The following is a 26,853-nucleotide window of genomic DNA, read 5'->3' as shown; positions in this document are numbered from 1 at the left end:
CCGCTGGACTCCAGGGCTCTTGTATGCCTGTCCGACCTGTAGGTCACACATGCGCATTAGTTACACTGCTCTGAAATTATGCAGTGGAACGTTCCGGGGAGACAGCTGATTTTCGGATCAGCTATTTCTGCACCAGAGCAATGATGAACTGCTGCGGCACTCGCATTGAGTAATTATGTAAATTATCGGTGTTCGGACCCTGCTAAGTAACATGATGAATAGAGCCCCTAGTGTGTTCACAAGTTATTATGTGTGAGCCTGACCTGCCTCCTTCATCCATTTTTGCACCCTTTGCCAATGTAGGGATGAGCAGCACAAGTCATGAATTTGCTGACCTGGACAGTGAGAATGCTACAGTAGAAGTGCGGCAGGATGAGGGTGATATTTGTGTAACTGACGCATACGCTAATGAGGATATTGATGATAAGGATGCTGATTATGAGGATGTTGATGATGAGGATGTTGTTTGTGTAAGTGAGGCACCAGTGGAATCAGTTCTTGCTTATGATAAGAAGCAGGCCATTGTCATGTCTGGGCAAAACAAAAAAAATCCACCCATTATAGTATGTGTGGAATTATTTTTACCCAAATCCGGACATGGCAATTGTCTTGCCATCTGTAGATTTTGTAAAGTCACAGTAAGTAGAGGTGTGACCTTTAACCTCTAGGACACCGGTTCTCAAACTCGGTACTCAGGACCCCAAACAGTGCATATTTTCCAGGTATCCTCACAGAATCACAAATTAAATAATTATCTCCACCTGTGGATCTTTTAAAATGTATCAGTGAGTAATGAGTACACCTCTGCACCTGCTGGGTGACCTGGAAAACGTGACCTGTGTGGGGTCCTGAGGACTGAGTTTGAGAACCACAGATCTAGGAAATTTCTCCCTGATACATCATTTGCAGTGTGTGCATGACATTAATTTGTCAAAATCACAAACTTATACTACAAAAGTAACAACAAGCAGTCCAGAGTCAGCTATCTCCCTTCCCTCTGCTAGATCCAAGCACCTGCAATTGTCACCACCAGCACCTTCATCATTATCCTCAATAATGAGCAAAAGTAGTCTTACATCCAATTTGAAAAGGCTAACTGAGTCCCTATCCAGGAAATCTCAGAAGAATACTTGATTAGCACCCAGGGCCGTAGAGAACCCGATTGGGCCCAGGTGAAGGGGGGGACCCCTTGACAAAAAAAAAACAAAACACTTTTTGCAGCATAGCGGTGCTGCATGCTTGGGAGGGGGCACCCGCCCGGCACTAAGTGAGGGTGGGCATGATCAGTGTGATTGCACCCCCCCACAGCCATATGAGAGTGCTCTGGCTGCTGCAGCAACCGTGAGCATTCTCCCACTGCATCCCTGCAAACGCTGTGTGCTGGGTTGCTATGAGGGAGGGGGGGCAGCCCCTGACCCAGGCCCCTCTAGCAAGACCGGGCCAGGTAAATAGTACCTGGCCCCCCTCCCCCTCTTGGCGCCCCTGGCTAAGCCTGCTGCTGCTGATGTAGGTAGTGGCTCTTTATCCCAGAAGGGGACCAAGAAGACTACTACTAGTAGTAGTTTAAACAAAACAAGACTGTTAAGTATTCCTTTGAAAGAGAAAGCAAGTATGGCAGCTGTTACCCAATCACAGCGAATCAATGACACAAATAACAGCTATGCTAGCATTAGATCTGCATCCATTATCCACCAGCAATGCAGTGGATTTTAGACTATTAATTGAGGTCCTGTGTCCCTGCTACCAAATCCTGTCTAGATTCCACTTAACTAGCAATTCCCAGCCTGTATATGGACATTAAGAAAAACTTAATTAGTGGCCTTCAAAATGCTGTTGTACCCACTGTCCAATTAACCACAGATATGTGGACAAGTGGAAAAGGACAAACTAAAGATTATTTTACTGTGACAGCCCAGTGGTTGTGTGTATTGCCTTTAGGTGCCCATCCACTAGAAGACATCAAAACATCGTTTGTCAGTCTGTGATGTGCCTGCTCGTTCAGTGTAAGCACATCAATCATCTGCAAACATGCTGCACCTGATGTTAACATCAGGTTGTCCAGCATGTTTGCCCATCAATAGATGTTTAAACGACCAGCGGGAGCGTGCATCGCTGGTCATTTTAGATATTTTTCTAAATGATTTGCAAACGATTTGCGAATGATTAATGAACGATTGAACGATAACAATATCATTATCGTTCAATTTAATCATCTAGTGGATGGGCACCTTTAAGCAACATGAACAGCAGCAGCATCCACAAATGCCAGCTCATTTGGAGGCAGGCTACTCTCTGTATCACCAGCTTCAGTAGGAAGAATAATAGACTAAACCTCTTAGAAAAACTCAGGGAAGTTATTGCAAAATGGCTTACCCCACTTGGACATTCCTCAGGGTTTGTGAATTTTGACAACGCCAGAAATATTGTGAGAGCATTACAGCTGGGTGATTTTGAACACGTCCTTTGTTTTGCCCATACAATAAACTTGGTGGTTCAGAATTGATTTTAAAAATTAAAGGGGCATACCAGAGGTGCTGTCTGTGCCCAGAAAAAATTCTGGACATTTTTGGTATTCAGTAATCAGGTGAGGAAAATTGCAGCAACTGCAAGAAGACCATGTGGAGTTACATCCTTTATATGCTTTGGTGAATGTAAAAACAGCAACAAGCCATACAAACCTGAACAACAATCCATGAAAAAGGGAGAATAGGGGGATATACCTTAGTCCAGCACACTGTAGAATACTCTCTATTTTATGCATGCTACTAAAACAATTTGAAGTAGTAACTAATGAAGTGAGTTCAGACACTGGCAGCTTGAGTCAGGTAATTTCCATATAAAATTACTCGAAAAGCAGCTAAAGAAACTGAAGGAGAAAATTGAACGAATTGATTCCGCTAAGTATGTCTGACTTCTTAATTTGATTCACCAGGATGAACGGCTCAAATGGCACATAACACAATGAAATTCTGGAATTCTGTGGTTAGTTGTGGCCTAATGGCCGAAAATGTGTGGCAGCCTTTGGGCCATGGAGGCAGCCTTGAGGGCTAGTGAGTCCCTTTAAGAAAATGTGAACAAGGCGCTGAGATGCTACCAATGTTGCTGAGTTGACACTGGCATTGGTGCATTGCATTGCACACTTGGGATGCTGTGATGCTACCAATGTCGCCGAGTTGACACTGGCGTTGGTGCACCGGATTGTGCACTTGGGATGCTAAGATGCTACCAATGTCGCCGGGTTGACACTGGCATCGGTGCACCAGATTGCGCACTTGAGACGCTGAGATGTGACCAGTGTCGCCGGGATGACACTAGCCGCCAGACGCTGGCCTGCGCCCAAGACAGAGGTGTACTCTGAACCGCTGGGATGACACACTGTGCTGCTTAGATGACTCAAGCAGCACACAGCAGATGGAATGCAGATTGTGGTGCCTGGATGGAACAAACGGCAGTGAATAATACTTAAACTGGACACAGATACTCGACTGAACAAACAGGAGACTGGAATAACCAGAAGCACGAGTAAAGCTGGCCATCCACTATACAAATTTTCTGTCAGATATATGTCAAATCTGGCTGGTTGGAATGAAAACCTGGTAATGTATGGGAGTAAATGACAATCGTCCATTTGCTCGCAAACACTGGAAAATACCCAGAAATGGTTGTTCACACAAATTGGTTAAAAAACACAAATGTAACCAATTTGTACAATTTTTTTTGTCCTTTTTCCAGTGTTTAAAACCATATGATCGACTGTCATTTGTTCCCACACATTGCCAGGTTTTCGTTCCAACCAGCCAGATTGGACAGATATCTGACAGAAAATTGTATAGTAGTGGATGGCCAGTTTTACTCTATCACCGACATGGAGTGAAGGGCTTGCTGGAATTTAACAAAAACAGGGCCCAACTTGAACACTACTCATTAATCAGAGACCAGTGCACCTGGGCTGTGCACAGACAGGAGAATCAATCAGCATGCACCTGACACTGCACACAGACAGGCAGTAATTAGTGTAGAGCCTCAGCAGCAATCAAAACATGGACTGCAAACACAGATCCTAACAGGAGGAAGGAGTAGATTCAGGATTCAGCGAACGCTTGCCCGGCATTCACCCCGCACAGCATTGGCAGCGCGGTGGCTTGTGACAACTACTTGGTTTGTTAAACTGTGTATGTCCTTTTTAATATACAAAATACCAAGTACAATTCCATCTTACACCACTTTTCTTTTTATTATGGGCTGTTTGTGTGCATTGATAACAGTCTCTTTTGCATTCACAAACTTTTTTTTGGGCTATTGCTCTTTCGCATTGTACTAATTTGTAAAACATTTTTACCAGAAATAATGTGGTACCCCACAAAATATAAAAACATTAAGAGAATTATGGAGCATATTTAGTATTATTATATATTATTTAGTAAAATATTATAATATGAACAAGGAGATACAAGGCCATGTCTACATTTTAACTTTTTTTAAATGAATGAATCATTCTTTTTAACAGCTTTCCACTACATGCTCTCTTGTGCACCTCTTAAATGTACTACAGGAATGTGTTACCAAATTAGTAAGTAAGAAGGAGGGGGGATAAAATGTCCAGCTTCCCTTGCAATCCTTGTTAGGAATCCTTGGCTATTAACTTTATATTCTTTTATGGTCTTTTCTAGTTTCAGTTTCTGCAAAAATTCTCTGGCAAAGCCACATCTCAATTAAATTTTTTTTAATGAATCAATTGATCATTATTTTTTACCTGCCTTCTACTACATATTACAGCTCCATTTCCTGTACTACCCCAGGTCTCCGGGCTATATCCCCTCATACCCAGACTCTCTGGTGCACCTCATAAATGTACTACAGGGGTGTGTTAGTCAATAAAGAAGGGGGGAGGAGGGGGGTCATATAACCAACTTCTCTTGCAACCCTTGTTAGGAATCTTTGGCTATTAACATAGTATTCTTTTATGGCCTTTTCTCTTCTTAATTGCTACAAAACAGCTCTCGCAAGGCCACATCTCAAATTTTATTTTCTCAATCAATAAATGAATGCTTTACCTGCCTTCCACTACATGCTCCACCTTCATTTTCCTGTACTGCCCTTGAGTCTCTGTCAGATTAATAAAAACATTCTTTCTATGGGGTCATCTAGTTTATAAAACTGCCATCCTGTCTGCCACTGCTGTGCTACAATGTTTCATGAATGTGTTATATTCTTTTAAACTGCTTTGTGTGTTTGTGCTGCTGCTCTGTTTCTTTGTTTAGCCAGTCAACCTTTGTACAATATTGGTGAACAATATTGTGAGCTGTGAGGTGGTCAAAATTAAGTGGAAATTGATGTTAATGATACTCTAGGAACAAAAACCAGCCCAAATTTTATGATTTTAGCTGTTTTGATAACTAAGAAAAAATCCAGATCCCAAACCATTACCCGTGGGTCAACGCACATCTCTAGTTTCTATACATTTCTAAGACCATGCATCTCAATCGTAACTGCGACTCTGTGTGATCACAATCTGGACGCATGCATAGTGCAACTCAAATGTGTGCCTGACATTGGCAGTGCATTCAATTCAGAATGAGGCCCTGTGTGAGCTTCAAATAAATATTCATACTTGTATATTCTGCTTGGATGAAGCAACTCATTGCCCATGTTTGGAGTCACCATTTGAATGTCCAGGCTGCTGTGTTAAGTGTAATTTTTCAGTTGTTCTACCCAGTAACTATTAACGATGTGCGTCGGACCATTTTTGCTGGTTTTGGTTCTAATTTGTTGTACAATTTTGTTTTTTTTCCCCCAAAAAATTACAAAAAAGCTAAATCACATAATTTGAGCCTTTTTAATCCTAGCGTATTATAAACCTCAATAACATTGATTTCCAGTCAATTTTGTCCACCTCACTGCTTACACTATTGTTCACCAACATAGGCCAAAGGCTGGCTGGCCAAACAAAGCAACAGAGCAGCGGCACTCAGGCCCAGCATTAGGGGTGGACTAAAGGGACACCCGTACTGGGCCCAAAGGTCCAGAGGGGCCCTGAGATCCAGATGGGAACTGTAGCCACTGCCGCCCAGCCCCCTTGTAGCCTGGCCTAGGCAGAGCAGGGCTCTTCTAGATGGCTCAGCTGTGGCCCGGCCCAGGCATGACCTTTACATCTGACTGCAACACGAATGCGTGACATCATTAGTCACGTCGCCGCACATCTTCCCTGCCCGGACGGAAGTGGATGAATCCTCGACCAGCCATCAGGTGGTAAGTAGTCGAGGCTCCTGTTAGGGCTGGGGATAGAAGAAGGTGCAGGGGGCCAAGGAAGTGACGGGCTGAGGGCAGAATGTGACAGTGCCTGGTGATTGAGGAAGATGCAGGAGGCTGGATGCAGACAAAAGTGATGGGGGCTGGGGCAGAAGGTGACAGGGGTTGGAAGCAGAGGAAGGTGAAGGGGGCAGAGGAAGATGAAGGAGGCTGGGACAGAGGAAGGTGATGCGGGCTGGGGCATATGGTGATGGGCTGGATGCAGACGAAGGTGATGGTGCCTGGGGATAGAGGAAGGTGTTGGAGGCAGATGGTGACAGGAGTTGGAAACATAGGAAGGCAATAGTGCCTGGGGATCGAAGAAGGCCAAAGAAGCAAAGGAAGGTGATGGGTGGCTGAGGGTAGAAGGTGATAGGGGATGGGGGCTGGGGATTGAGAAAGGTGACAGGGGCTTCTGGACTGAGGATGGTGATGAGAGGCCGAATTTGAGGAAGGTGATGAGGGGCTGAGTACTGTGGATGGCTGCAGACACCATCCATCCTACCCCTGTGGCATCCACAGCACTGACATCAAGAAGACCTTGCAAGAGACTGCAGACGAGAACTACAGCCTGCATCAACAGTGACACAGAGACTTTGTGGTAAGTCATAGTGTATTTTTTACTTTGTTTAAATCAGGGATGGGAAACCTCAGGCCCGGGGGCCGTATAAGGCCCCCTGAATCATTTGGTCTGGCCCTCTGAGCTTTTTTCTGCTAGCCTCATCTGGCTAGCAGGGTATCCTAGAATGGCACCCTGCAGCCAGAATCTATGCAGCAGTGCTGCCTGGAGTGTCCTTAGGATGCTTCAGATGGTCACACCGCTGCCCTTACAGCTCCACAGAGCATCCTCATGATGCTTCGGGCATTGCTGTAATCACCTGCAATTGTGGCCCTTCCCCATGTGATGTCACCATGGAGGGGGCGTGGCCTGCACCGGGACTGCAAATTATGTTATATATATCAAAATGGTCCTCGGCAGAAAAAAAGGTTCCCCATCCTTAATTTAAGGGCTGGCATATCTTTCAGCTTACATTATCATGCTTCACATATCACACATGCAGGGGAGGGATGTGCGGGATCAGGTGTGGTGGCAAGAAGGTGGGGCCGCCAGAGACATCACTGTACCGGGCCCCGAGATTTCTGTTGACGGTCCATTCGAACCATTCGAACCAACTCACAAGTACTTTTCAATAATAAACAATACAACACAGAAATGTACTTAGAATAGTGTGTGGAATATCACAGCTCAAAAGTTTTAGTAGTTAACAAACAGCAAAGGAAAAAAAAACCTTAAACCTAGTGTAAAGTAGCAACAGCAGATGTGGATGCCCCCTACACAAGTGCACATGACCCAACACATGCCTATTCTCAGTGCCCAATCTGTGCAGTGGCAGCATTGTCCTCAATGCGGGAGTGTTGGTGGTATCAGCAATGCAGAAGTGCCGGTAGTGTTGGCAGTGCAGGATTGCCGACAGTATCCTCAGTACGGGGGTGCCGGTGTTGTCGGCAGTGCAGGGGTACCAGCAGTGCAGTAGTACCGGCAATGTTCTGGTGGTGTTGGCAGTGCAGGGGTGCCGGTGGTGTTCTTTGTGCAGGTGTGCCGGCAATGTTCTGGTGGTGTTGGCAGTGCAGGGGTGCCGGTGGTGTCAGCAGTGCTGGGGTGAGAGGGGTGTTTCCATTGTGCGCAGCAGTGTCCTCAGTGTGGTAGGGGCCACCATCTTGCATGCATCCGCTCTATTGAAATCTATGGGGAAGTGCTGATTGGCTGAGAGCCGTGACAGAAGGCTTTCCCAGCCAATCAGTGGTCAGCCCATTAATATCAATAGGACTTTTGAAATTAGCACCGGAGCCAAAATTATGAGATCCAACAGTGTGATCTTGTGGCTTAGTCTCGGATATGGATCTGAGGCAGCCAGGGAGATCTGAGGTTTGGTTAGGTTTGGATTGCAAGGAATTCAAACTGCTCATCTCTAGTTACTATACAACCAGATCACTGCAATACAGCTATTAACTTATGTGCTAAAATTACTTGATGATCTTGTTTTTCAACATTTGTGTCATAGCACAGCTTTATTTAAACTTTACTTTAAAGTCAGAGAGGACGGGGACGGTGGACACAAAGCTCCAGGGGAGAAGACAGGATGCAGTAAGCATTTAACATAGCTTGATAACTTCTGAGGCACTTAACGCTAGGAGCCTATGGCAGTGCAATGGTAGACCTCAGATTTAACGCTACAGGCAGCTCAGTCCAGAAATTCCATTAATACATATCGAGAGGCGGTATGTACTTGGATTTTATGTGCAGGTGAGTTCTTGGAGCCCTTAACTCCAGTTAGTAAATAGACCCCATAATGTGTGTGAGGGCAGTTACCAAACACTTTGCATTATTTCCACCAGAAGCCAACAGACGAAATAACACTTATTTGTAAATTGTTTTCCATACGGAATGGCACTCCCACATTTTTTTGTAAATCTTTTCTTGAACACTAGTTTATTTATTATTATTACAGGTTGAGTCTCCCATATCCAAATATTCCGAAATACAGAATTTTTTTGGCTTGACTGAGAAAATTAAACATTTCATTTTTGATGGTTCAATGTACACAAACTTTGTCTAAGGCACAAATTATTAAAAATACTGTATAAAATTACCTGCAGCCTGTGTGTATAAGGTGTATATAACACATATATGTATTATGTGTGTATATTTGGGTCCCATTCCCAAGACCTTTCATTATAATATGCAATTATTCCAAAATACAGAATATTCCGTTATCCAAAATACCGCTGGTCCCAAGCATTTTGGATATCGGGGACTCAACCTGTATTATTATTATTATTATTATTATTATTATTATTATTATTATTTGCAGGATCGGTCTTGGCAGCCAGGGATTTGGTGAAATCCCCTGTGATTTAAAGCCACGCCCTCTATCACTGGAGAACGTGGTCTATGGTACCAATCATTCATAGTAGGATGCTTTGCAGCTGCTTGCCAGGCAGTCATCAATGCTGTGACTGAACCGGTCTGCAGCTACATGCAGGGAACTTGAGCACACTGCAGTAAGACTTAGCGCAGCAGTGCACTACTGGGTAATATATCTCTGTAGTCTCTGCAGGGGGGGACAGAGTAGAGGGGCATGTGCTGAGCTCTGATTGGAGGAGCCCATCACATGCTCCTCTGAGCCATGAAGATAAGCAGCAGCACAGCCTCATAAGTGTGACTCATTGTGAGGCTGTGACTGCTGCTCTGCTGGCTGCCTGAGGCTACTGTGGCTTTTGGTGAGTACACTGTGCGGGCACTACTTTGTGGCATAATGTGGCAGGGCATTACAGTGTGGCATAATGTGGCAGGGTACTACTGTGTGGCATAATGTGTGGCACTACATTGTGGCATAATGTGTGGGCACTACAGTGTGGCATAATGTGTGTGGCACTTCAGGTGGCAGAATGTGTGGGGCACTTCAGGTGGCAGAATGTGTGGGGCACTACAGTGTAGTATAATGTGGGGGTACTACAGTGTTGTATAATGTGGGGGCACTGTAGTGTGGCATAATGTGTGGGCACTACAGTGGAATAATGTGGGAGGCACTACAGTGTGGTATAATATGGGGGGCACTACAGTTGCATAATGTGTGGAAACTACAGATGGCATAATGTGTGGGCAGTACAGGTAATTTGTAGGCACTACAGTGTGGTATAATATGGGGGGCACTACACTGTGGCATAATTTTGGGGGCACTACACTGTGGCATAATGTTAATACATGTGTAGTGGTCTCATCTACCATAACCAGAATTGCAAGAGTTACTGGGCGGTGCACCACTACTTATCTGAAACATCCATGCTTACTACTACTTCCTTGATCCCCCCATGCTCACCATAACCTATATACACTACCTCCATGACCCCCCCATGCTCACCACTACCTATCTACACTACCTCCCTGACCCCTCCATACTTACCACTACATATCTACACTACCTCCCTGACCCCTCCATACTTACCACTACCTATCTACACTACCTCCCTGACCCCTCCATACTTACCACTACCTCTCTACACTACCTCCTTGACCCCTCCATACTCACCACTACCTATATACACTACCTCCCCGACCCCTCCATACTCTCCACTACCTATATACACTACCTCCCTGACCCCTCCATACTTACCACTACATATCTACACTACCTTACTGACCCCTCGATACTCACCACTACCTATCTACACTACCTCCCTGACACCTCCATACTTCCCACTACATATCTACACTACCTCCCTGACCCCTCCATACTCCACTACCTATATACACTACCTCCCTGACCCCTCCATACTCACCACTACCTATATACACTACCTCCCTGACCCCTCCATACTTACCACAACATATCTACACTACCTCCCTGACACCTCCATACTTACCACTACATATCTACACTACATCCCTGACCCCCCAATGCTCACCACTACCTATCTACACTACCTCCCTGACCCCTCCATACTCACCACTACATATCTACTCTACCTCCCTGACCCCTCCATACTTACCACTACATATCTGTACTACCCTCTGACCCCTCCATACTCACCACTACCTATCTACTCTACCTCCCTGACCCCTCCATACATACCACTACATATCTGTACTACCCCCTGACCCCTCCATAATCACCACTACCTATCTACACTACCTCCCTGACCCCTCCATACTTACCACTACATATCTACTCTACCTCCCTGACCCCTCCATACTTGCCTCTACATATCTGTACTACTTCCCTGACCCCTCCATACATACCACTACATATCTGCACAACCCTCCCTGACCCCTCCATACTCACCAATACCTATCGACACTACCTCCCTGACCCCTCCATACTTACCACTACATATCTACTCTACCTCCCTGATCCCCCCATACTCACCTCTACATATCTACACTACCTCCCTGACCCCCCCATACTCACCACTACATATCTACACTACCTCCCTGACCCCTCCATACTCACCACTACCTATCTGCACTACCTCCCTGACCCCCCCATACTCACCACTACCTATCTGCACTACCTCCCTAACCCCTCCATACTCACCACTACCTATCTACACTACCTCCCTGACCCCTCCATACTCACCACTACATTTCTGCTGTTTGTACTATTCCCCTGGCCTCTCCATACCAAACACTACACTGCCTACATGACCCCTTTATGCCTACCACAACTAACCACTGCTCACACAACTGACTGCCTTGCACAGGAGTAGATATTATATATATATATATATATATATATTTATTCAATGAATAGAGAGAGCACTCACCAGTCTTCAAAACTGTAGACAAACACGTTTTAATGACTCACAACATCAGGACAACAAGTTCAGAAGTCGACGTTTTGGGCCAAGCAGGGGCCTTTGTCAAGAGCAGAACACCACTGCCAAGTGTGTGAAAGTGATAAGCCCTACCAGTTTGCCAAATAGGCTTATAAGTACCAGAGGCCACCTGTATGACCACACCTCCTAATTAGATAAAGGAAACACCATCACTGTTATTAAATGCTCTTAAAGCACTGCAATACTTAAAGTGGATCAACTTACACGCCACTGTCACACATATATAACCATATTGGGACTCCAATTACATTAATCAACAGGATAGCATCACAGTTTCGCTTCATTGGTATCCATTGCAGCCGTCCGGCGTGCGTTCTACCTTGCTGGAACGCAAAACCGGAAGTGACACACCACAATTTTCACATGGGTATTGGGGAGGCCACAATCAGATGCTGCCAGATGGTAAACCTTCTAGCCTCCTAGACACCGCGGTAGCTGTCACAGAAGGCAGCCTTGCAGCCCTCACAGCTCCAACTCTACATACATGGGCTCAAACAGCCCCAAATCATCGCCCCGCCCCCTGCTGTCAATCAGCACACTGCTTGCGTTACATCACTCTCACCAGTGGAACGCAAGCCATTACCATAGTGATCAAATCTCTTCAGACAGGAAGTGTCCATATAGGTGGCCTCAGGACAACTATACAGCAGATCTTCATAATCTGAACATAATAGCATGTAAACATATTATAATAAATATGTATATCGGCATAATTATGCATACATACACATATTCAACAAACAAACATAACATAATTTTTTTTGCCAGCCACACAGTTGACAAAAGATCTTCTTGAAACATAGATTGACCTGCAATTTGGATCATGTGATTTACTTTCTCACATGCCCTTGTGGGTTAATGTATGTGGGGAAATTTCAAGGAGCGGATGACACATCGTTCCTCCATACGCCTTGCCTATACTAATGGCACCTCGGATATGCCTGTGGCGCTACATTTTTTGAAAAAACACCACCAATTGACCACATTGCGCTATATGATTATAGATTGGATCCCACTATTGACCTGAGGTGGTGACAGATGTTTGCAACTTCTTAAAAGAGACGCTAGATGGTTCCATTAAATTGGACACGGTGGCTCCAAAAGGATTAAATTAGATGAATCCACTGAATATCTTTATCTAGCCGATATTATTTTTTCTATCACCCTCAATTGATTAGGGGTGTTTATGTCTGGAAGCTGTATGCAGCTATATGCACCTAGTGGTGCTGAAGTGTTATGTGCCTATGTGTTCCACTGGGGTATTTATAAATATGTTTGTATATGTATGTATATGGGGTTATGTTTGTTTGTTGAATATGTGTATGTATGCATAATTATGCCGATATACATATTTATTATAATATGTTTACATGCTATTATGTTCAGATTATGAAGATCCGCTGTCTAGTTGTCCTAAGGCCACATATATGGACACTTCCTGTCTGAAGAGATTTGATCACTATGGTAATGGCTTGCGTTCCACTGGTGAGAGTGATGGAATGATTGACAGCAGGGGGCGGGGCAATGATTTGGGGCTGTTTGAGTCCATGTATGTAGAGTTGGAGCTGTGAGGGCTGTGAGGTTGCCTTCTGTGACAGCTACCGCTGTCTGGCGGGGCTGTCTGGGTGTCTAGGAGGCTAGAAGGTTTACCATCTGGCAGCATCTGATTGTGGCCTCCCCAATATCCATGTGAAAATCGCGGTGTGTCACTTCCGGTTTTGCGTTCTAGCAAGGTGGAAAACACGCCGGATGGCTGCAATGGATACCAATGAAGCAAAACTGTGATGCTAACCTGTTGATTAATGTAATTGGAGTCCCAAAATGGTTATATATGTGTGACAGTGGCGTGTAGGTTGATCCACTTTAAGTATTGCAGTGCTTTAAGAGCATTTAATAACAGTGATGGTGTTTCCTTTATCTAATTAGGAGGTGTGGTCATACAGGTGGCCTCTGGTACTTATAGGCCTATTTGGCCAACTGGTAGGGCTCATCACTTTTACACTCTTGGCAGTGGTGTTCTGGTCTTGACAAAGGGCCCTGCTTGGCCCAAAACGTCGACTTCTGAACTTGTTGTCCTGATGTTGTGAGTCATTAAAACGTGTTTGTCTACAGTTTTGAAGACTGGTGAGTGCTCTCTCTATTCATTGAATATATTATGGCTACGGGTGGATGGATTCTGCTGGGTAACCTGAGACCTGCACCCTACCAAGCTGGCTGTTCATAATGTGTGAGTGCCATTCTGATTATGGATATATATATATATATATATATATATATATATACACAGCGAGAGAGACAGAGTTTTAAAATATTCTATTTTTAGTATACAAAAGGTAATAAATTATACAAATACTTTTGTGCATTATAGTTGACCACACCCCTCCAGTGACTGGCCACACCCCTTTGTGGGCCTCTATTATTGTGTTCCCCTGTGGTCTCTTCATGTTCTAGTCTGCCACTGATTATTTGTGCTAAACCAGCTTCTTGCTCTTCACTAGACCCCAGCTATATATCGCGTCCTGGAAACTACAACCATTACGTTAAGGATTAAACTCAGTAAAGAGGCTGTTATCCTTCTCAGCAAGTACAAGAGCCGCCTGAAAGGTGATGAAAGGAAGAAGCAGCCGCTTGTGAATGAGTTTGAAACTCTTATGAAGCAAGAACAGGAGAAAGCATGTACCCGGCACACCAAGCGCTATATAAAATGTGCAGCAGCAGGAGCGGGTTCAGTAGCCATTGGTGTGGTTGCAGCTCCGATAGCAGGTTTTGCTGCTGGAGTAGTGGCTGCAGCTGGTGCAATTGGAGGAGGAGTCACACTGGGGTCCATTGCAACAGGTCTGACTGCACAGGGTGTATACCGTCTAAGGAGCATGTTCAGATGGTGAAAAAACGAGAATCCACGGGGTAAATTTACTAATAATCAGTTTTGGTTCTAAACCAAATACAAACAGAACCAACACAGATGGCGTATTGATGTGTAAAAAATGTCTACTTATATCATACAGTGTATTTCAGCTTCAAATGAAATCCGACGTCGATGTCAGTAATTTTTTGCTCCTATATAGTCCCAAGGTTTTGAACTTTCACTTAATCAACGGTAAATAGAAGTTAAGATATACAGTGTACCCCTCCCCAGTTATTCCTGCTTTTGCAGTCACTAAAACCACCATTAATAAATCTGCTATTCTGTACTTGACTATGTGAAAAAATTTGATAGGTGTTCCAATGTTCTAAAGTTGGGTTTATGGGGGGGTTTTTTGTCATCAATTTTGACTTTATTAAATGGTTGGTTTGCCAAAATGACCAAAAACCCCACACTAAACCAGGGCCATAACAACGGTGTGCGAACAGTGCGGCCACATAGAAGGCAGGGCACTTTGGGCAGCACCGTGATCCATGCATATGGCAGCTAGCTACCTCTACTACCACTTGGAGCATGCTGAGTATGCTCTGAGCTATGCTGCACTTACCACAGCTTTGGCGAGTCGGTCTTGGCATTGCCCATTGTCCAGTCCACACTGCTAAGAGTTGGTCTTCTGCTAAAATGGACGCCCCTTGATTTCATACGCAGCTACATGCTGCGCCCGCATTGGTTCCCTGGCTGGAGCACAAGCTCCATACACTCTGCCCCCGCTTTCCTGGCTAATGGCAGCCTAAAGTGCCTATTAGCTGTTGCAAAGAACAGCCTTCTATTTGCGTTCCACGCTATGGAACTCAAATCCAGGAAGCAGGCATCCAGCACATAGAAATTTGACTATGAGGCTCAGCTGCCGCATTACAAACACGGCCTGCCTGAGCTCCTTAAAATAAAAAAATTTAAAAAATTGGTCAGCTGCGTGGATGGATCAGCAGGCAGGGGGGATTTCTAGGTACTCGGAAACCCCCCCTGCATGCACATATGAAGACAATTTATATGGAATTATTCGTAGATTTTCTTTTTTAGTTTTGCATATGATAAATTTGGAATCTGTAACAGATTTCATTTTTAATTATACTGTATCTATGGGCAGACAATGTCTATGGGCAGACAATCTTCTGTCACTCACAATTCAGGACTGACTAGGTAGTAAAGCACACATTTCATTACACAATACAGAAGATGCTTACAGCTTGGGTTATAGTGACATCTAGCAGCTGTGTGTTCTGTATGCACAGTCACAGGACATACAATGCATCTCATCAGCATCACATTTGATGCGGGAGTCAGGGCCATCTCTTCTATTGGGCTTGCCCAAGGGCCTGAAGCATGTAGGGGCCCGCCAACATGCCCCCCTGCAGCCACGGCCAGTTGGTAAATTTGTGATATTTTTAGAAGTCGGCCGCCGATGCACTGTATTCTGATCTAACTTCACCCACCCCATCCCCCCCCTGGTGACGACTACTCATTTCATCCGCCGGCTTCAGACCAGTCAGACAGAGTCTCTCGGCATGTGTGGGAGGTCTAATGGGCATGCAGGAGGGTTTAATTTTATTGACCATTTAAATTTTTTTCCCGTGAATGGGTGGGTAGGAGCCCCAGTGCACTGCTTTGCCCAGGGCCCACTCTGCTGTTAAGACAACCCTGTCGGGAGTGCATTGTTACTTTGATCTAGCGCACTGCTGGGCCTGATACATGAAGAGATGCAAGTGTGAGAATATGTTAATCAATGCATACACACAGCACCCACAGCACAAGATGCAGATGCCCAGCACTACCCAATACTGCCCACTTACCTATACTCAAAGGGTAGTGTCTAAATCCTCTTCACGGAGAGGACCCTGACGTCATCAGCCAGTGTCCAGCATCATTCCCTACCATCCAAGTGTGCATATAGGGGGAATATAACCATGTGGCGAGCGCAGCGAGCCCGCAAAAGGAGCCAACTTTCTTGTTTAAGTGGGGACAACTTACTTGTTAGCTAGCCTTAATGGGCATGAACTGCACATCTGCCCTCACTCACGTCACTTCCAGGTCCCTAGCACGAAGGGGATATAAGCTCTACCCTACTCAAAGGCTGAGTAGTTCTCAATATTGTGAAAACATTGGTGCCATCAAGGGCCATTGAACCCATGCACAATAGAGGTTGAACTGACCTCACGCATGATCTTGGCCACTTCCTGTGTGCATCGAGCAGTCAGCCTGCATATGCCACCACACTGCCTTAGTTATACAGGGCCCCTAAAATGGCATTCACACACACAGACATGCCTGCATTTTCCTGACCCCCCCCTCCCCATCACCATCCCAAATGACACTTCCTGTCAATCAATATCGGAAGGCTGCATATCCTGACCCATTCGCCATGGCTAGTTCACGCACGTGCAAAGCGATGCATACGCATGTGCAGTGCGAAAATATCGGCTGGGTGCGTGCAAATTTTCAACTGCTTTCCTTGCTGAATCAGGCCCTGTACATACCTGCCTACCCTCCCGATTTGGCCGGGAGCCTCCTGAAAATCGGATGCCGCTCCCGGCCTCCCGGAAAGGCAGGCAAGTCTCCTGGCCCCCGGCGACATGTCCGCGCCCCCCCCCCGCGGTTGTAAGTATAATCCCCGGCAGCGGGGGGCCGGTGACTCAATTCACGCTGAATCGCATCATTGTGGCTCTGCCCCCGGGTGCACAATGGCATTAATTGCGGCATTGTGAAGAGTTGGTGGAGCCACGAAGATTTGATCATGCTGTTACGCCCCCATGCTCCACCCCCAATGACTCTTCACTGACCGGCCTTCACCACGTCACACCCCCAGCAGTGTAAGCCCGAGAGCTCCCTCCCGGAAGGAGGGAGCTAAATGTCGGCAAGCCTGGGCCCTGTATCACCAGAGAGCCACAGTGCTGCAATATCTCTCCCTCAGCTTGTCTGGCTGAGACCGGCCGAGTTGTAACAAGATTGTGGTCACTCTGCACTGAGGGGAAAGAGGAACCTGAGCTTTGTCTTATATTAGTGCCAGCACCATAACCTGAGTCTCACACTATGGGAGGATTTATCCTGTCATGTGCAGGCCCCAGACCTCGTGTCAGTATAGGGGGAGCTGGTCTGTCTGATTAGACTGCTCCATATTGTATGACAGATAGAGTAGGAGGAATGAGAGATATCACTGAGATCCCACAATCTGATATCTGCTGCTGTAATTCAGAAATCATCAATTGCTGAGATGGTCATCCTCTAATGCACAGGTTCTCAAACTCTGTCCCCAGGACCCAAACAGTGCATGTTTTCCAGGTATCCTCACAGAATCACAACTGAAATAATTATCTCCACCTGTGGCCGGCGGTTCAATTCCCGACAGCGGCTGCCCGACAAAGAAGGAAATCCCGGTTGTCCTAAAGGTAAGTATTTACTAACCTAACCCCCCTAAACCTAACCCTCCTTAGGGGTGCCTAACCCTAACCTCCGCCCCTGTGCCTAAACCTAACCCCCCCTTCCCCACTGCCTAAACCTAAGTCCTAACCCTAACCTCCCCCCCAGGGGTGCTTAACCCTAACCCTTCCTCCCCCTAGCCTAACCCTAACCTCCCGGGGGGGGTGCATAACCCTAAGTTCCCCCGGGAGCCCTAAACCTAACTCTTCCCCCCCCCCCCACGGCTGTCCGTTGCGCGTCCGGCATCTGCTCGATCAGGATGCCGGGCGCCGGTCTCCAGACGTCGGGCAAATTACAGGCGTCTAGATTTAGACACCTGTCATTCGTCCCTAGTTGGGATAAAGCAGTCTGGAAGCCGGCGGTCGGCATTTAGACCGTCGGGTTCCAGACTAAATCCCCTTTGAGTGACAGGAAGTGACCGTTAGGGGGTGTGATGGGGATTGGTCAATGAAACACAGGCGTTTCAGGTGCGTGCATAAATTAGCCAGTGCGACGGCATACGCAGTGTGATCTCTCACTGCTGCAGGAATTCTAGAAGTTTATATTGAGGTCAGGTCATCCACAACTACTGTATGCGTATGCGTCCGATGTTACTTGATTGTCCTGATGTTTTCGCAGTCTTGCTAGCTATTATGGATGTGAGCAAAGGGAAGGGGTGGCTTAATGTAGTGCTGGGTGTCTGTTTATCTTGCTGCGGTAGCATTGTGATCACATTCATTTGTATAATTTCACAGCAGCCGGGAGTGTACATGTGCAATCTTGAGATCCGTGCTGCATCAGGCCCTGTGTGCGGTGCTGAGGACCGAGTTTGAGAACCACTGCTGTAATACATTGCAGGATTACCAGATTTATTTTTAACTAGAAATGTGCATGGACCCCCGTGTTTTGGTTCTGTATATTTTAGATAAAAAAATAAATTAAAAAAGCAGCTAAAATCATGTAATTTGAACTTGTTGTGACCTGCTTACATGCAGTCCAGATCCGAGTTTGGTTTTGAATCCGAGCTCCGGTCTGACTGCAGCTCTGAACCAGGACTCAGGCCCAAATTCAGAGCCGGACGCTCTGACAGAGCGCTCGCTCTGAATCAGGGCCGGCCTTCTTGTTTTTTAGAGCGGCCCCCTGGCCACTCGCATAGCTGTGGGTGACCACCCACAGCTATAGCGAGCGGCCAAGAAGATGGTCGCGATGGTCAAGACCATCGCGACCATCGCGCTTGCGACAAGACCCTTGTGGTAGGGTCTCATTGCTGCAAGCCCCAGAGCCAAAATCTCTCCAACTGACATCACTCGTGATGTCAGTGGGGCCGTCCCCAAATGGAGGCGTTCATCGACAGCACACCCCCTTTGGTACGAGACCCGGAGCGACAGTTTGCCCATCGCTATCCGGGTCTCATGCATGCGCACGAAGGAGCCGGCTCCGTCGTGCGCATGCGCACTGGGCCACCATCGACTGAATCAGGCCCTCAGTTCAACTCAGAACCCATAAATTCGGTTGTTGTCCGTTCTCTGGGTACCAGGCTTGCTGATCTCTATTTTTAACCTATGAAAGTCATTCACAACTATGCACTAACAATGGAAATGGGATGTTATTAATGAAGATTTATACATCATTACTAAAGAAACTGTACGTGTGCTCTTGTAATCATGTCATTATTATTTATTTATAGGGCCTGATTCAGGTTTGGGATTAGAGTTAAGGTGCCCATACATCTGATCAAAGATCTCGTGATCCTGCAATCAGATAGGAAACGCCGATCCGCCATTCGGAAATGCTGACCGGGGACCATCGATGTTCAGCGATCTGTCGCAGGATACCTGAAATTTCACATGTTACTTTTCACCGTTTTGACAATCACGATAATTTTTTGATCGTGATTGTCATACTATAACTGTGAAATCCAACATGTTGGATTTCTGTGATCCTGCGATGCCGGGTTGCAGCATTGCAGGATCGCGGCAATCCATTGCAGATGGATAGGGGCCTTAAGACAGTGTAAGTAACTGTGTACCTGGACAAATCATGCTGCACTGCAAGGGGTGCAAATACAGATTTTTTTTGCATGCAGGATAAATACTGGCTGCTTCTGCATGTAGCCACAAATGCTGGACAGCTTAATATTTCCACTGCTATTTAGAAGTCAGTTTGGACACCCCCCTTCCCAAATCTACATCTCTCTGCACTTGTAACACCCCCCTGCAGTACAGCATGGTTTTACCAAGATACACAGTTACTGGCTCTATCATACTCTATTCCCAACTCTGAATCATACCCATAGTACCTGTGTAATTACTGCATAACATGTGTTGTGTATGTAATTTGCCTTTTCTGTTACCTTTCTCACTTCTTAATAATAAATAAACTGATAGCACAACTCTGTGTGTATGTAGTTATGTATGTATTTTTGCAGTGGTAGAAGTGGGAATTTTGAAGTGGGGGTATGTAAAATCTAAGGATTTACTCATGCACATGCCAAAGGCAAGTGTGTCGGAAAAGGGGGCTTGGTCACTCAAAAGGTGGCATGTCCTACATCAGTGTAATGTACCACACCATAGTACCCCTTATACACATTATTCCACACACTAGTAGTGCCCCTTATAACAAATTATGCCATGCAGCAGTAGTAGTGGCCCTTATAGATTATACCACACAGTAATACCCCTTACATATTTTGCCACACAGTAATGCCCTTTACAAATTATGCCACTCAGTATTAGTGTCCCATGCACATTATCCCACACAGTACTGCCCCTTATAACACTATGCCCCACAGTAACGCCCCCCTGCAGCCTCTTACTCCCACTTGTGTCCCTTCAGCAGCCTCTCATTTCCCCCTCATGAGCAACCAACAGCAGCCTCCGACCTCCCCTTTATCTGCCAGCAGCAGGTGCGGATTGGGTGCCAGGCCTGGCAGGCTTCCACAGAGAGATGACAGCACAGCAACACTATCAATTCAAATCTGCCACTATCCGCATGTCAATTAGAGCTCACAGTCCAGCAGCCAATCAGAAGATGCTGCTGCTGGGATAGGAGAAGGAGGAAGAGGGGTGTTGGGTAATAGGTATCAGAGGAAAGCTGGGGACAGGAATAGGAAGGGATAAAAGAAGGAGGCTGGGTACCATGTATTAGAGATGGAGGTAAGCCAGGAATAGGAGGAGGGTTGTTTGCATTAGAGGAGTAGTAGGCTGGGACAGGACACAGAATGAAGCCAGGTACTGTCCTGTGTATCATTATTATTATCACCTTTTTATATGGTGCCACAAGGGTTCCAAACTACATAGACAAATAAGTGAACAAGCAACAAGTGACTTACAGTACAATACAATGCAGGACAAGGATAAGGTTTATATACATTGCTGCATTAGTGATTATAACACTCAAATAAGTAACATGGCATAAGCAACTAGGCATTAGGTGCCCAAGTGAGGAGTAGATGACAGCAAGGCTGGACTGCCCATCTGGCACATCTGTAAAATGCCACAAGGGCCTATGGCCAGATGGGCCACTCCTGCTTAGCAGCCGCTGTCCATCCCTGGATGACAGTATAAGTAAGAAGTAGCACAAGAGAGAAGAGGGTTCTGATCATGAGTGCTTACATTCTAAAGGGGCAGATAGAAATCTAGATTTGACACAGATGGGTTAAACAGGGAGGAAGGAGCATAGAGCAGCGGGTTAGGATGAGAGCTGGAAGGCTTTGATGAAGTAGTGGGTCTTGAGAGCCATTTTGAAGATTTGTAGAGAGGTGGAGAGTCTGATAGGAAGAAAGAGAGAGTTGCAGAGGTAAGGAGCAGCACAGGCAAATTCTTGGAGTTGGGAGTGGGAAGAAGTAATCAGTTGGCAAGAGAGGCAGCATGCATTTGTTGAGCAAAAAGGGCGGATGTTAGAGTGAATAAAGAAAAAGTCAGAGATGTAAATGAGAAAGGAATGGGTGAGGCCTTTGTAAATTAGTGTAAGAACCTTGATTTGGGCTTTGAAGGGGAAAGTGAGCCAATGGAGGGCTTGTAGAAGAGGCAAGGTAGATGTAGAACATTTGGAGAGGAAGATAAGGCAAGCAGCTGCATTGAGGACAGATTGGATTGGAGAGAGATGGGAGTCAGTGAGGCCAGATAGGAGGAGGTTACAGTAGTGCAATCTGGAGATAACCAGTTAATAGTTAAGGGATTTAATAGCATCATGGGTGAGAAAGAGTCTGATCTTGGACATATTTTTGAAATGGAAATTGCATGACTGCGAGAGGTGCTGAATGTGTGGTTTTAAGGAGAGGGAAGAGTCCAGGATAACTCCAAGACAGCGCACTTTGGGGCTAGAGGAGATAGTTGTTTAGTCAATTGATAATGAAAATTGTGGGAAATTAAGTTATGAAGGAGGGTGGGGAGATGATCAGCTCAGTCTTGGACCTATTAAGTCGAAGAAAGTGCTGGGAAATCCATGAAGAGATAGCAGAGAGGCAGTTGGAGATACAAGTGAGGAGAGTATCATCAGCATAGAGATGATATTGGAGGTCAAAGGAGCTGATGAACTCACCTAGAGATGAATTATAGAGGGAGAATAATAGAGGTCCAAAAACAGATTGGGGAACACCTACTGTAAGTGGAAGTGGGGGGGGAGAGGAGTCATGAGTGGAAACAGAGAAGGAATGATCAGAGAGCTAGGACAGCCATGAGAGGGCAGGAGAAGAGGGTGGTCCACAGTGTAAAAAGTAGCAGAGAGGTTAAGAAGAATTAGTAGAGAGTAGTGGCCCTCAGATTTGGCAGAATATATGTAATTGCTAACTTTCGTGAGGTAATTTTCAGTGGATTGGAGAGAACAGAAGCCAGACTGAAAAAAGTCAGAGAGGAAATAAAATGAAGTAAGACGGTTGTAAACAACTAGCTCAAGAAGTTTGAAGAACAAATGGGAGCAGGGAGATGGGTTGGTACAATAGTTAGATAAAGTGTTAGGATCAGGGGTAGGTTTTTTAAGAATGGGGGAGACAAGGGTATGTTTGAATGCAGAATGGACAGTGCCAGATGAAAGGGAGAGATTGAGGAGATGGGCAAGTTGGGTTACAGGCAGAGGAAGAAAGGTAGCAAAGGATACGGGCAGGGATAGGCTCAAGGGGGAGGTGTAAAAGGGGAGGTTCAGATGAGGATCATGACTTCCTCTCCAGATACAGGGAAAAAGGATGTCAGAGTTGGTAAGATGGATGGGGAGGAGGTGGTTGAGTAAGGAGGTGGAGGAGTGCTTAGGTTCTGGCGGGAAATCATTTCCTGATGTATGGTGTAAATTTTAGATGTAAAGTAGTTGGCAAAGTCAAGGGCAGAGAGCAAGGATAGGAGGTGAGGAGGGGTTCAGCAGAGAAGGGAGTTTTAAAGTGTTGAAGAGATGCTTGGGGTTTAAGGATTGGGGGAGATATGAGGTTCTTGAAATATGACTGTTTAGAGAGAGAAAAGGTAGCATTGTAGGATGTAATGGAGGAAATCTGCCGTAGAACATGATTTTCTTTACTGTCGCTCATCAGTTAATGAACACTTTTGCAGGTATCTGGTGCATTTCGCATGCCAGTATTGAGGTGTGTATCTGCCGGAGTGAATAGTGATCACCAGAGCAGCAGAGTCAAGAGTAGGGAGGCATTGTATAGAGAAGTGAATTATTCAAAAACGGAAGAGTCACAGTACAGTATGTACAAATAAGAAAATAGTAAACAACGTTACTTGCACTCCAAATGTTCTCAATCGCGAATAATGTTGTTTTCTCAGTGATAGGACTACTCCTATATGTGAACAAAAACAACAGAGAATACCACAATAGTGTATTATTTGTAACACATTAAAAAGTCAGTTGTGATGTTTGAAAGAAAATAAGTGCATGAGTCCAAGAGATCACACTTCAAAAAGACTCCGGTAGGTCACACCTTCAAGTCCCAATCGAAACACCAAACTCATGAAGAATAATAGGTATTGTGGATTCTTACAGGAATGCTTACTTCAAATAAGTTGGTGCAAAGCACATAAAGGTTTCTTTGTTCCCCCATTTACCCACCAGTAGATGATGGGGATAAATAGCTTCCAATCAATTTCCGAAAAATCAGAAAAAATATAATTGCAGTATATAATGTAGGAAAAGTTATTGATAAAAACAAAGGTTTATATGTAGCCGTAGCATATAGATGGAATACTACTAAAGATGGAACCCGGGTATTTTCAGTATAATATATGTATGCCGGCTTTCTTAAACCAATGTATGACACTCTTCTATGCGTTTCCCCGCACTGAGGCATCTTTTTCAAGTAGAGTATCAATATAAATAGGCTAAAAGATAAATTAAATAATATACAATAAGGGTAAGGATACCCCAAACTCACGATAGTATACATATATGATAAAAATACTGTAGAGTGCTCTATAGTTAGACTTAAGTATATTAAATACAATAAACCCAACGTATGTAATAATAACAAATTTAAACAGCAAATTTGAGTAGTTTATCACTCTTTGTAGTAACATTCCTGGATTGCTTTGCTTAGATTCCGGCCATAACGCTGAGCTGTGAAAAACAACCCCCACAATTCCTAGTGTGGCTAAATAGGATATGGTTGCCCAGCAACTGTAACTCCAGGGCCAATGAAAACTAATGCTCACTGTGTATATTGTTTTATCGTGGAACCCGGAAGATGCTGACACCACCAGGACCACGGGTGATCCCCTGCATACTCTGTGTCAGCTGCGGCATCACGTTCAACCCGTTCACGTTCCTACGTGGTGCCCGTATAGCGCAACATTATATCACATCTAGATGACCTCAGAGTCATTACTATGTGTTCAGCCCAGGTCATATGATTGGGCTATCTCGCAGCCATAATTCCTGGTGGCGGGTGTCATGGTAACATGAGGGGATAGCTGAGAGGGGACATCACGCATCCCAGCATCCATTGTGGGACGCAATTTTGCATTCCACCATCTAAAAAAAATGGAAATAGCTTTAAAATCAGAGGCAAAATTTATTAAATAAAAGTAAGTTTACAAATACCCGATATGCATCTTTTTAAACCAGCGCTGCGCCATTTGTTTAAATACAGTTGTTTATGTCTACAGTACAGTATGTGTCTCTATAACCAGACACACTCCATAAAATTGTATAATTATTTCATTAATTCAATAATAAAACAGAATATATAATATTGTAAAAAATTATTGAATATTAAGTTTTTACATTTTATATATATAAAATACTAGCTGAAGTACCCGCCATTGCCCATGTTTAAATCTTCAAGTTATTAAGTTTTATTATGTGATCTTGTCCAAATCCATCCAGCGTAATCCCCAGAACAGGCCACCTGGGTCAAAGTTCTGCCCGGCACACTCCGCCGTGAGGTCCGAGCAGGACCATAACCAATCCATTTGGCATCCCAGACCAATTGCCACCCCTCCAGTGGAAGGCCCAGAGCAGGTACCCTGGGTCAAAGTTTTGCCCAGCGTACACCAACGGGAGGTCCGACAAGGACCTCAACCCCCTAGTTTGTCCTCAGGGATCCAATGTTACAATTCTGTGACATTTTTTGTCCAAATCTATCCAGTGGAAGTTTCAGAACAGGTATCTCGGGTCAAAGATCTCCCCCTAGTACACTAATGGGAGGTGTTACAGGAACCTTAAATCTGGCCAGGATTCAACTGGACCACCTCACGTTGGTTTCATCCGAATCGGTGCAGGGGTGTCTGAATGCATGACCAGTGGCGCCAAGAGGCTGGGGGGCACGTACTAATACCCAGGCTTGCTGGAGGGGCCCGGGTCCAGCACTGCTCCCCCCCTCTTACTTCAGCAGCAGTCCACCACATGCTGCTGTGTGCTAGGCTACACTGGGAGACTGCTCGCAGCTGCTAAGAAGCAGCCACAGCAGTCTCCTATGCCTGTGGAGGGAGCAATCAAGCTGATCGCACCCCCCACTGGTTTTGTGCCGGGATTTAGGTAAGGGGGGGGCATGACCACGACTCCCGCGAGTAGGCCACGCCTCATTTTTGCCCGGGCTCAGCGTGGCTCTTGGCGGGCTTGTGGATAACTGGATATACATTGAAATAATTTAGCCCTAATGGAGCCAATAGTTAAAAAAGGAACATGTTTACATGGAGAATGTGTTCAAATAAAAAACATAACGATACATACTATGGTGTGCGCTGTGCACTGGGTCACTGATAGCTGTAATAGTCCCATTGTTCTGCTCTCTACTTTCTAATGTGTTTGGTGAATAGTACATAGAGGATAAGTAAAGCACCATATAATATGGTGGCGCTATACTGCATAAATGAACATTAAAACAATAAAAGGGTATACATTTAGTTTTACTTTTTATTATTATCATTATCCCCCCCAAAAAAAGCTATGTACTTCCACTGTCACTGGTATTTCGGAATGTGGCCTTTACACACTTACTGGTGTCTAATGGTGTTTTGTCTCCACACTTGATACCTGTAAATACAGATGAATAAATGATACTGATTAGAAATAACAGCATATAAGGAATCCCATGTGAACTACTGTGATTGGGTTATCTTAGCAGACAGAAAATACATAAGATACACAGTATCATTTAGAAGAACACAGGCACACCGTGCCGAGAACAAGGAGAACCTGAGAAATGCAGTTATAAGTCACACTAATGAGCGTACAGCCAAAATTGTGTTTTTTAATTAACTAAGAATTAACAGTAATTAATTTTGATTTCAAATTATTTTAGTTGCCTCGGCCATGTTTTAATAGGAATCGGTATGAAATACCGTGGCAGCCCGACATCAGCAGAGTTCAGAGCAGCGGAAGCCCGACACTGCTGGAAATCCTGATCGTGGATAGGTGAGTATATA

General features: G+C 45.2%; 1 protein-coding gene across 1 annotated transcript in view; it reads left to right on the top strand.

Moving 5' to 3' along the window:
• LOC148517819 (RING finger protein 112-like) overlaps positions 1-14,570 on the top strand; it is an 89,419-nt gene extending 74,849 nt beyond the window's left edge. Inside the window, exon 13 of the mRNA XM_088478177.1 lies at positions 14,184-14,570. Within this exon, the coding sequence (XP_088334303.1) occupies positions 14,184-14,570 (387 nt within the window). The remainder of the gene's footprint in view (positions 1-14,183) is intronic.
• Positions 14,571-26,853: the final 12,283 nt, after the last annotated feature.

The sequence above is a fragment of the Taudactylus pleione genome, unplaced genomic scaffold, assembly GCF_031769625.1.
Source record: "Taudactylus pleione unplaced genomic scaffold, aTauple2 ptg000209l, whole genome shotgun sequence".
Classification (NCBI taxonomy): domain Eukaryota; kingdom Metazoa; phylum Chordata; class Amphibia; order Anura; family Myobatrachidae; genus Taudactylus; species Taudactylus pleione.
Note: the sequence above shows the minus strand (reverse complement) of the source record. Positions and strands in the feature narration are given on the sequence as shown.